Source organism: Schistocerca piceifrons, chromosome 9 (genome assembly GCF_021461385.2).
Source record: "Schistocerca piceifrons isolate TAMUIC-IGC-003096 chromosome 9, iqSchPice1.1, whole genome shotgun sequence".
Classification (NCBI taxonomy): Eukaryota; Metazoa; Arthropoda; class Insecta; order Orthoptera; family Acrididae; genus Schistocerca; species Schistocerca piceifrons.
In genome coordinates, this window is record NC_060146.1 from 201,925,646 (window position 1) to 201,938,297 (window position 12,652).

General features: G+C 32.0%; 1 protein-coding gene across 1 annotated transcript in view; it reads right to left on the bottom strand.

Annotated features, from left to right (window-relative positions):
- Window positions 1–731: 731 nt before the first annotated feature.
- LOC124716857 (serine/threonine-protein phosphatase 6 regulatory ankyrin repeat subunit C-like) overlaps window positions 732–12,652 on the bottom strand; it is a 38,187-nt gene continuing 26,266 nt past the window's right edge. Inside the window, exon 3 of the mRNA XM_047243409.1 lies at window positions 732–2,462. Within this exon, the coding sequence (XP_047099365.1) occupies window positions 732–2,462 (1,731 nt within the window). The remainder of the gene's footprint in view (window positions 2,463–12,652) is intronic.

Genomic DNA, 12,652 nt, shown 5'->3' on the forward strand with positions numbered 1-12,652 from the left:
GAAGAAATTATCGTCAACGAGTATTTTGCAGAGTTTGACAGAAAATGTGGTGTCACCACCAGACACCACACTTGCTAGGTGGTAGCCTTTAAATCGGCCGCGATCCGTTAGTATACGTCGGACCCGCGTGTCGCCACTATCAGTGATTGCAGACCGAGCGCCGCCACACGGCAGGTCTAGCCTAGAGAGACTCCCTAGCACTCGCCCCAGTTGTACAGCCGACTTTGCTAGCGATGGTTCACTGCCTACATACGCTCTAATTTGCAGAGACCTTCAGCTACGTCATTTGCTACGACCTAGCAAGGCGTCATATTCAGTTACTTTGAATGTATTCTGAACTGATAATATTGTGAATCATGTACCGTCAAGAGCGACGTTCATCATAATGGATTAAAGTTAAGTATCAAACTAATTACGTCCGCTTTCTGAACTCTCATTCATTGTCATGTTCCAGATCTCACGTTAGTATAGTTCTTCCCTCCTCGCGCCAGCCTGCGTGAGCTAAAACGCGTGCATTTCGGCCTCCTCTAGTGTTGGCTCTTCTGCCAACACAACAGAACCTATTTTTCCGATGGGATGAGAAAGCTGGAGGATCGGTGGACCAAGTGTAATACCCCTGAAAGGAGAAGGAAGATAAGTCGGTTACGAAGCAAACATTTTTTGTTGCCTTTTTACCAGGCTTAGCAAACCACTCTCGAACATAAAATCCGGGCTCTACTTATTACCCACTTCTATCTCCAAGATGTCGAATTTGTGGCAAGAGAACGTAGCAGCAGAGTGAAGCATATTGAGTTGTCTGCTCGTACAGCACAGTGCAGCGGTGCATCGCCACTTTTGTCTGTGGCCAGCACATCACAGCCAGCATCAATAAGAAGCGCCACGCAAGCCAAATTCCTGGCAGACACGGCGTAGTGCAGCGCAGTTTTCCCTTGCTCGTCTCTGGTGCCCGAATATGCGCGCGATGCCAGCAACAACTTGATACATTCCGCCGCACCGTCAATTGGTCCATCCTTGCTGAGAGAAATCGCCTTGTCTGACATGGCTGCATAGTGGAGTGCCGTTGCGCCCTTCTTGTCTCGTACATCCACACTCGATCCAGCGCGTATGAGGAACAAAATGCATTGTGGGTTAGGTGCACGCGCTGCATAGTGGAGGGCTGTCAGGCCGCCTGCGTCCTGGATGCGAATGTCTGCGCCGGCGCGGACGAGGAGTGAAGCGCAATCGGTGTTACCGGCACGTGCAGCATAGTGCAAAGGTGTTGCGCCATCCTTGTCTGGCGCGTTCACGTGTACGATATCTCTGATAAGCAGCCGGGCATCTTTTGCGCTGCCCCGAGACGCAGCATAGTGCAAAGCTGTTACCCCGTGCTCATTGCGGCTGTGCGCACGTGCGCCGGACTGAACCAGTAGCTCGATGACGGCCGTGGCGTTTTCCTCCGCCGCATAGTGCAGAGGGGTGGCACCAGCTGTGTCGCGCACGTTCACATCTGCTCCCGCACTGACCAGCACCGAAGCGCACTCTGCCCCACCTTTATGTGCCGCATAGTGTAACGCCGTCTTACCGTGTGTGTCGCGTACCTTCAGAGACGCACCAACATCGATAAGTAACTTGGCGACGCCTGCGGCATTCGCTTTTACCGCGTAATGGAGGGGTGTTTTGCCGAAGTTGTCTTGCTCGTTCACGGCTGCACCGCTACTGACGAGCGACCAAACGCATTTTGCGCTGCCCTTATCCGCAGCATAGTGCAAGGCCGTCATTCCGTCTTCGTCGCGAAGATGCAGTCGCGCCCCGGCCTCGAGCAGTATGTTGACCACATCCGCGACCTTTCCTCCCCCTGCGTAGTGAAGAGGAGTTGCACCAAACCTGTCCTGCCTGTGTACACTCGCACCTTTGCGAACGAGCAACCGAGCGCATTTGACGCTTCCCTGGAGCGCAGCGTAGTGCAGCGGTGACATTCCATCGTTGTCGCGCGCCTTGAGGTCTGCACCAGCTTGAGTGAGCACTCTGGCGACTTCGTCAGCATCTGCTTCCGCCGCAGCGTGCAGTGGTGTCGCGCCGGTGTGGTCCCGAACGTCCAGCCCTGCGCCGCCGCTTACCAGCAGCCGAGCACATGCCCCACTGCCCTGGCGCGCGGCACAGTGCAGAGCTGTCCGTCCACCGTCATCTCGGGCCTCCAGAGATACGCCAGCCTCAATGAGTAGCTTCACGACATTCGAGACTCCAGCTTTCGCTCCGTAATGCAGAGCACTCTGTCCATTTTCGTCCTGGACTTCGAGATCTGTACCTGCACGTATGAGCTTTCTGGCTTTCTCTTCGTCTCCATTATGTATTGCACTGTGCAGCTCTGTCCTTCTTCTCCAAGACTTGCTCTTGTGATCTTTGGAATCCTCAGAGGCCTCATCGTCCACATCTGCACTTCTTCTTTCTGGGCCACTGTAGATATTCCAGAGCATATTCAGCACCTGAAAAACACCATATCTCATAAGACACTTACTACATAAACCACATATCTTTTCCATGTACACAAATTATACACTACTTGACAAACAATGAAGAGTCCGCCAGATAAATGTATACACTCTGTTATGTACATAGTTCCACGTAGTCAGCGCGTACACAACTTTCCCACTAGAGCGCGCCCCGCTAAGCACAACACCACAGGCGCAGTGCTCGTCTGTCTCCGCTCTACGAGATGGCGCTGCCGTAGAGACGGACCAAATTCTGCTTCCACCAATCTGCGTATTAATATGTAATGCAGCCAATGAGATAGCTGCTAATGTAGAACCTTTTCTCCTCGTGGATCACACTTGTGCAGTGACACATGAACGCGCGAGGCATTATAACAAGTGTACAGACCTCTGATTAATCAGTCTGCATTTGTCTGCACCAGTCTGTAGCAGTCTGCATTAGTTTGTACCAGTCTGTACGAGTTCTACATTTGTCTGTACCAGTCTATAGTCAAGCTTCAGTCTGCGCCTAATAAGATTACCATATTCCTGTACATGGCTGTGAAGATAAATGTATAGACACTTTTGGCAAGTATCAGAGATATATGTGAGAATAAGATTAACGTACCAATACTAATAGAACTTAAGATTGTCAATTGTAAACAGCATCCAGAACCAAGTTGAGTAATTTTTATGCTTGTTATTATTTTTAATAAATGTGAGTGAAAATTTTCAAGTTCTGTTTAAAGTTGGTCACCGTCAATCTGCTACTCTAAGCATGCAAGTGGCATTTCTATCGTCTGACCTAATGGCAGAAGATAAACACACCACGATAAGACCACGAGACATATTGCTGACACTCGCTTACTTCATTAGAACGACCAGTCAAATAATCTGATTGTGTGTGTTTGAAGGTCTTACAGTACGCACACCACACACTCTTTGCAGGCTCTATCTATATGTCGATATTGTCATTCGAATTGAGTTACAGCTGTGTTGTAGTATGGTCTTTGGCTCAACAGATGTTAGTACTTTCATCTCAGTATTGAGAAAACAAGATGGCTGGAGCACACATATGAGCAACGAAAATGTACTTTGAAGTGGTTTTTCAAGTTTGATAGTGCAATTGAAGTGCAATGTCAGTGGAGGCGTAAGTTTGAAACGGAACCGCCAACCCGGCTAAAAATTAAACATGTCATTGATAAGTTTGAATTGCATGGAACGCTTTGTGATATTCACAAAGGAAGATTAGGAAGGCAGCGTACAGCTACAAGCCCTGCTTTGTCGGCCCTCGTGTTGGAAACGATCGTTAATTCTCCACAGAAGTCTGCTGTGCAATGTGCATGTGAATAAAGTGGAAAGTTTGCATTCCACAATTACTGCACGCGATTAATGAAGATCCTGATCGCTGAATGTAATTTAGTGAATGGTATCAGCAAATGTTAAATGATGACGAACAATTTGTGACGAAGGTAGTGTGGAGTGACGAGGCAGAATTTAAACTTAATGGAACCGTGAATCATTGTAACAGTGTGTACTGGGCACCGGAAAATCCGCAAGAGCAGGATGATTTTGTATGTTCTGGCTCACTAGCTCAATTTTATAAAACAAAAAATTGCTCATTAGCACTCACTTTTTTATTTTTCAAAAAATTGATCTTATTATCCAGAACATACAAACTCATCCTACTGTCCCTTTCACCTAATAATAATGTAATATAATAAAATATTATAATAATAGCTATAGTAAAAAATCATTTATCTTACATAGATTTCCCATAGATGAACGTAATAACTTAAATAAAATGAATTAGTTAGTAAAGTACATTATTTTAAAAAATCGCATTGTGAACATAAGTAAATAATTAAAATGTATTACTTAACAGAAGTAAATTTCTTTAGATTTATGAAATTCATTATTTCCATTTTTAAGGTTTTTCATTCCTTTATGTTTCAGTTTCATTTGCCCTTTTCTAATTATTTCAAGTTCCCAAGGATCAATTAATTTGTAATATCTATTTGGTAAAATTACTTTAAAATCATTACCAAGCTCTGTACAAATTTTTTCTCCATATCTAGTATTTAAATATTCACAATCAGTAACAATGCATAAAATATTTACCTCTAGATCAGTTATTTATTTAATCTCTTTCGAGACACTAACATCATTGAGTTTGTTGATTATAGTCTCCATTTATATAGAAAATTTTTTATTAGATTTATATATAATATTTATTTATTGAGTAATGACCATATGGTAATGTATCTATTTTACTTTCCAATAGATACATTTTATTATCATTAGGACTTAGTGCTTTTTTGTTTACTTGAATAATATATATTTTATGATTTTCACTTTTAATTAAATTGAATTTTCTGTATTGTTCTATATTGTTAAAAAAACAATCTTCTAAACTTATTTTGTTTTTAACAACACATTTTTTAATTCCTTTTGATTTCTTTTCTATTTTGTCACCAACTTTATAAGCATACATCTTGAACTTTATCCGTACTGATTTTGCATGTTCATAATCTTCGTCACTTATGTCACAATCATTTAATTCACTATAAAATTTATCTTTTGTTGGTAATTGTGTTTCTTCAAATTTTTTCAAGTATCCATGTAATCATATGGATAAACAACTTTTCTAATTACTAAATTATATTATTCTGTAGAAAAATACTATTTAATATTTTTTAGTTTATTTTTCTTTAAGTTTCATGAAAGTATATCAAGTGAAGAAGCCATAAATCTAAATGTATCAACAAATCACAATTTTAATTTTTTGTATATTTCCTAAAACTAAGGTATTAATTTTCATTATTTGGTATTAATTATATTTCTTCATTATCATAAACAAGTTCTTTTACAAAAAGATGTGAATCATAACCAGATAAATTATGTAAATTATGTACTTATGTAAATAAATAGAAACAAAATTAGTTTGTTGTAGTTTTAAATTACAACTATTACATAATGAAGCAATATATTTCCCAGTTAAATGATCATGAAGATGAACCGTTTTATTCTTTTTCGTATAATGACATTTACATAGTGTACAAACTGTAGATTTATGATAAATTTTATATTCATCAAGTGTAAGTGGTTTCATTTCTTCAATTTCAGAATATATTTTTCCAATTTCTTCAACTTCTTGTTTTATACATTCTATAAATTTTTATGACAATTTGGTCCTCTATCAACAACAGAATCATTATAATTTTCATATATATATATATATATATATATAATAACAAAATCCACTTGGTTCATGTCTTTGACAAAAAATTTAAAAGATGGGTTACTCATGAAATTTTGCCATCAATTAGAAGACATAGATAATATAAAACTAAAAGTTTTACAAGGATCAAATAAAACATAAAGATAATTGTATAGAACAACTGAAAACATTAAATAAATTAAACACAGAAATAATTCAACTAAAAGATGTTCAAATTCAAAATTTGATAGTTACACTTCACACGTCTTCTGAAATAATAGGTAAAAAAATGAAGAAATAAATAGTTTATTACCACATGTAGTTCCTAAAACAATTAACAAAAAAATAAGACCAACATTCATTATTTAAAATTATTTGATGATGAATGTTAATATAACTATTATGTCATTAGAATACAAGAAAAAAAATTATAGAAACAACTATTTAAAATCAAAGATAGACATCCTAATTGTGAAGAAATGTTATGATTGAACTATAATCCTAATTCAATAAATCTGTATCAAAGAATGAAAATTTAAGGATTGTCTGTCATTCGAAGTATTCAGTATTTTGAATAACTATACACAAGAACAGTTGATTAATAATATAATTAGTCTTCATCAAACTCAACTATTATAAAATTACTTAATCATTATTTATCCAACTATTGTGTGAATTATCAAAACCTAACCATTTAACATAAACTTTGTTATCTTTCTTTTTTAAAACTTTTCCACTAAGCATACAACTGGATATTTTGTTTTCTGTAGTTCTTGATCATAAAAATTACCTTCTATATGTTTTAATTTATATGTAATTGTATTAGAATTAATAACACCTTCAATGTCAAGTATTTCTGTTGAACAATTAGCTATATATTCTTTTTCAAAAAGACATTTAAGTTTACTAATTCTAACTCTATCACCTTTTTTAAATCTAGCTTCGTCATTAGATACAATATTACCTATTTTTAAATTTTTTTCATTTACTTCTATTGGATTCATTTTTATTGTAGAATGTTTTGCATTTTTATATTTATCAATTAGATCTTTAACTAAATTTAACAATTTATAGTTTCTGTGTAAAGCAAATTTCTTCCACATCTCTCCTTTGAGTGTTCTGTTAAAATCGTTCAACAACAGACGCTTTTAATTCTTTGTTATAGAATTCTGTACCATTATCCATTTGTAAATTATTTGGTTCTCTATCTATAATTTTTTTTTTCTAATGTGTCAACTACATTCTTCCTTGTTTTTTCTTTAGTACGAACAGCAAATGCATATTTTGAAAAAACATGAATTATTGTTAATAAATATTTATAACCTTTATTTATTTTTGAAATTTCTTTTAAATTACCTGAATCCATTTCTACTAGATCAGCTTGCCATAAATCATCTATATTAAAAGAAACAACATTTCTTCATTTAAAATTCTTTCTAATTGGTTTATCTAGTTCATTAATTATGTTTTCACGAATATTATTAGTATTATTCAAACCCTCACCATTAAAAATTTTTTTAAACTAATTTACTTCTTTTGCTTTCACATATTGTACAAAGACCTTCAATTCTTTTTCTTCCATTTTCATTTGTTACTCTGAGTGGATTATGTGTATCAGTAAAATTTTTACACTCTAAACAATAAATATGAGAGTCATATGAAGTATGATTTTCCATTTATATAGATAGAAATTATTAAATTTTAAATTTTAAATTATTTCACCAAATACAATTATATTTACATCTACAGGAACAGTTTAAACAGAATCTTACAATTTTACAGTTATAAACTTTGATTTGTGTACCATTATTGATTGATTATTATTATTTATTTGACATCGGTTTTTCACCTACACTTACTGTTTTATCAAAATCATCAAAGTTTAAAAACTATGTATATGTAATAATCCTTTTAAGTATGAAATCATATTCAAAATTGTATGTTTTTTGTTCACCACCTGTCATAAAAGTAAATTCCATTATTTTTTACCATATACATTTTCTTTAAGATTACTTCATTGTTTTAAGTAAGGAGTTAAATCTACCATTGAAAAATAATCTGAAAAAGCTTTTGCTACTTCTTTTTTGGTAAAATAATTATTGAACAGTGTTAAAAATGCTTGTGTATTCAGTTTTTTAACATATTCTATTTCCAAGTATTAACTACATCTTTGTCATCAGTTGGATCATTTACATTAGCAAGTCTTCTATTTTTGAAACCAATATGTTCTTTAGTTATTTTAAAAATAACATTAAATTCTTTTTGAAATTGTTTAATTGCATTAGTTCTCTTTGGATCTATTGTTGACTGTAGTTGTTTAATAATACTTTCAATTCTTCAATTTTTTCAAATTTTTCTAAATTTGATGTAGTTGTATTAACTACTTGTTCGTTTTCTTTAAATAAATGTTTCGTATTTCCAACAATGCCCATTCATTAAATGTTAAATATTATTAAAATTATAATTATCACAAGGCAATTTTAAAACAAATATACATCAATGACCACATATTAATTCATCAAAATTTTGAATTCTTTCCGTATTGTAGTATAATTTTCTTTTTCCTAAATAGTTAACTAATTGTTTTGGTATATTACCAGAAAATTAATCAAAAACAAATATTTTATATTTATTTTTATAATAACCAATCCAATGAGTACCAGGATTATCAGATATATCTCAATTTACTATACCACGTTGAATTTAAAATGGTTTATTTGGTAATTGATCAATCATGTATGGACCACGAAAGTCTTTAATTTTTAATTCTTTAATAAGTTCTTCTATATCAAAATTACTTAATGCATTACGATATTTATCAATTACTTTTTGAAATTTATTTGTTTTCTTTATTCCAGTTCCTGCTTTCTTTTTCCATTTCTAATTTATGTCTGTTTGCTCTTCTAATTGTATGTCGGCTTTCTTCTTATCATAGCTGCATTTCCAATTGCTGCAGATCCACCAGCCAAAGAACCTATTGTTGCTAAATAAGGTAATGCAGCTAATAATAATGGTAAAAATCCGCCTTCATGTTGTGTTAGCTCTATACTATCTTTCTTTTTTGTTAGATATACAATAATTTTTGAACAACATGAATAGCTTATCTAACAAGTAAATTTCCACCAACTTTCTTTTCTTTTTTCCTTTTTTGAACATCTGTTAAAAATGGTTCAATTCCATTTAATTGTTCATTATCTAACTATAATTTGACTGATGATCTCCAATGTAAGCCCCATAGTGCTCAGAGCCATTTGAACCATTCTTAACTTTAATTTAATTGACTTTTGTTTAGTTTTGCTACTAGGTAGCAAAGTATAATCAATTGTAAGTAATTCATTTATATAGTTAAAAATTTAATAAAGATTTTTTGTGTAGTTTAAAGATTTTTATAATCCCCAACCACTTCTATCAACATCAATTCCCATTCCTAATTTTCGTTTTCCATACATTATCCCACTAACTTTTTCACCAAATGAAGCATCATTTGCATACATTCTTTCTTTTGCAGTTAAGTGTTGTTCTTTATCAGCTTCATGCTTTTTTTGTAAATATTTATTGTCTCTATAAGCAATATCATGTTTTTTACAAGCTTCATCTAATGTATTTATTCGTTTATCACCTTTATCTAATCTTTCTTCTAATTGTGTACCTGTACTTCAATAATTATAACCTGGAAGATGCATTTCAAATGTAAGTTGTTAATTACTTACCATATTAATCACTTTTACAAAGTGTATGTGGAAGATTATTTAAAAATCTAATTAAATAATTAATTAAGTTTTGGATTATCAATAATAAAACCACTAAATATATTTGTTAACGTTTTTGGAATACTAACTTTTCATTATTATAATTTTTATTTCCAGTTAATTCTTCACCATGAATTACTGCTAATCTATCCATTAATTGTCAAATATCATTCATCCAAACATAGTCGATTGGTTTATCTGAATATTTTTGAACTAATCCTTGACCCATTTTCTTAGGATTCGATTTCTTTATTTTCTCCCATATTGGTTTGATTATTCGTTCATATTTCTCACTTCTACTTGACTTACATTTATTAGAATTTGGATCATTATTTTGATATATAGCATTTGTCTTCGTAATCATCAGAGGCATTTGTTTCATATTCATTTTCAACATTAGTTTCAGTCAAGAGTTTCATTAAGTCATCAGTTACTTTATAATTTTTTGGTTTGATTAAGATGTTGTCATTGTTAAATTTAACTTCAGAATCTCCTATATAGTGTTTGCCATTTTCAAACCATAATCCAAAAACTTTATCATTGATAGAACCAATATACTTTGTTATTGTAGGACCAATATATGTCATTTGAGGTAAAATTTGTTTTTTGTGTCAATTTTAGTTTCTCCATTTCTTCTGTATTTTTCAATATTTCTTCAAGTCTTTTTCGTGTTTGTGGAGATGGACTTTAGTATTAAATAATTTTTTTTTCAATTGAAGATTCTGAAGCTATTGATGCAATTGGAAAAATCATTGTAATTTTCTTTATAGTGATAAAGAACCATTTCTTTTTCATTTTCTCTATTTTCTTCTATTGCTTTTCAAACATTATCACCTAAACCTTCAATACCTTATTTTACTTTTCCAATAGCATCAATAACAGGTTGATCTTCCTTTTTATATTTCTCATATTCTGTTCTTGGTTGCTTTTCGCAAAGCTTAAATTGTTCTTTTAATTCTTCAGTTTTCTTTCTATTTCATTTAGCTTTTTTAAAACTTCTTCATCATACTTTGCCAACATTTACTAGGGAAGAAAAACATTAGTTATGTTTATGTTTGATGTTCATGTTTACATTTACATTTGCAATTATGTTTATGTTTAATGTTAAAGTTAAAGTTAATGTTAATGTTTTTATTTAATGTTTATGTTGTTAAGAAATGTATTTTATTTCTAAATTTACCTTCATTTGGTTTTCTAGACATCTATTGTGAAAAATACAAAGTCATCATTCCAGCATTTCATTCACATTTCCTTAAAATTATCAAACTTTAAATCTCCACCAACAAACTCATTGTAAATATGATTTAAATATGCATCATCTTGTCTAAATATTTTTAAAGAATTTAGATTGTCTCTAACTGTTTTGGTATTTCTGAATACGTTTGAGATAAATAAAAACAATCTACTCTTTTATGTGTTCCTCTAGTAAAATATTCTCTTACAATGTCTTGATTTTCTAAAATAAAATCATCAAATACAACGACTGAATTTTCTTCACATTCGTCTACTCAAATAATTTCTTCATTAGTTTCAATAAAACTAACAATAATTTCATTAATTTAGCTTCAATTTTGTACATAGTTTTATAAATTCTTGATACTTTGGTTGATCTAAGGTTTTTGAATGAATATATAAATGTTTAATTTTATTCCAATTTAACGATCCTTGAGGTAAAATATAATTATCAATCATTAATGTTGTTTTTCCACAACCACTTGGTCCAATAATTGCACACATAGTAGAATTTGGTAAAAATTTACAATGTATGTTTTTTAATTTATTTTTTGGAATTCTTACTTTTGATTCCCAATGTGTTTTGTTCATTTATTTAATAATTTTTTTCAGTAGTAAACGAGTAGATTATTTCAACTTGGTATAAGTCTTCAACAAGTATATAAAGATTAACTGTTGCAATTTGAGATATTTATACTAATGTTTCCCTAGTTGCTTTTTTTTCAACTTTTTTTAACACCAAATATTACAACAGAAACTAATAAACTTTATTGTGATGGAGAAACGATAGAAATTCCCATAGGTTCATATAGTTTTAAAAATTTAAAATAATTTATTCATTTGAAAAAACGCAATATACACATTAAAGCAGATGAAACATTAAACAGAATAACTAATGACAATGACGTAAATTTGTATATGGACATGGAAGATAGTATTGGAGGTTTACCTGGTTTTAAAGTCAAGTTGTTTTACCTAATGAAAAAGCTGTAGCTAAAGATGTTCCAAAAACAGTTCCTTTTGAATTAATAAATATAAATTTTAATCTTGGTGATGGAATGTATGTAAAACATAATAATCATTTTCATAAAAAAACTAATATTATTGCTTCATTTAAATTCAATGAGGAGTTCGGTGGACCACTAAGTTATGAACCAAAATATCCTGTAAATGTTCCAATTTTTGATACAATTCAAGATTTAGAAGTGACTATAACTGATGAAAATGATGATTTAATTGACTTTAATAGTGCTACTGAAACAGTTATTTTAGAAATATCTTAATAATTTTTTCCTTAATAAATAAGTAATTGCGAAAACAATCATGAATAAAAATGAAAGTTATCAGTTTTACTCATTCCCTGTGAATGAGAAAACTAAAAATAATTTAAATGTTCCTAACAAAGATACAGAAATTGAAATAAATATTGGTTGGCTTCATGCAAATCATGCAGAATTATATATGAATTTTATTATTATTGGAAATGATGGAACAGATTATTGAACTTATGATGGAAAACCAAACAAAAAATTAATTGATAATTATGTAGCAAAATTGTTTGACTTTGTAACAATAAAGAAAGAAAATAATATTTTATCTAGAATTGAACATTCTTCTATTTCTTCATCAATTTTACTACATCTAACTTCATCTGTTACTGACAAAATAAGTTTAGAGGGACATATAATTAATACAGGAAAAATAAATAGTAAAAGAAATGAAGTTCTTTATCCATTGTCAGATTATAAAGAAATTATGTGAGAAGTAGATTTAACTATAATTTTTACACATAGTTCATCTTCTGGAGAGGTAATTCTTCGTTGGGCTGATAAAAATGATGATGGAATTGAAATAAAAGATACTCTTCCTCAAGATGATAAAATTGTTATAGAATCTATGGAAATTCGTGTACCTGTTGTTAAATATGATCCAAATTATGAACTTGAACAACGTGAAAATATCCTTAAAAATCGGAAAATACCTATTTCTTATTATGAACTTCA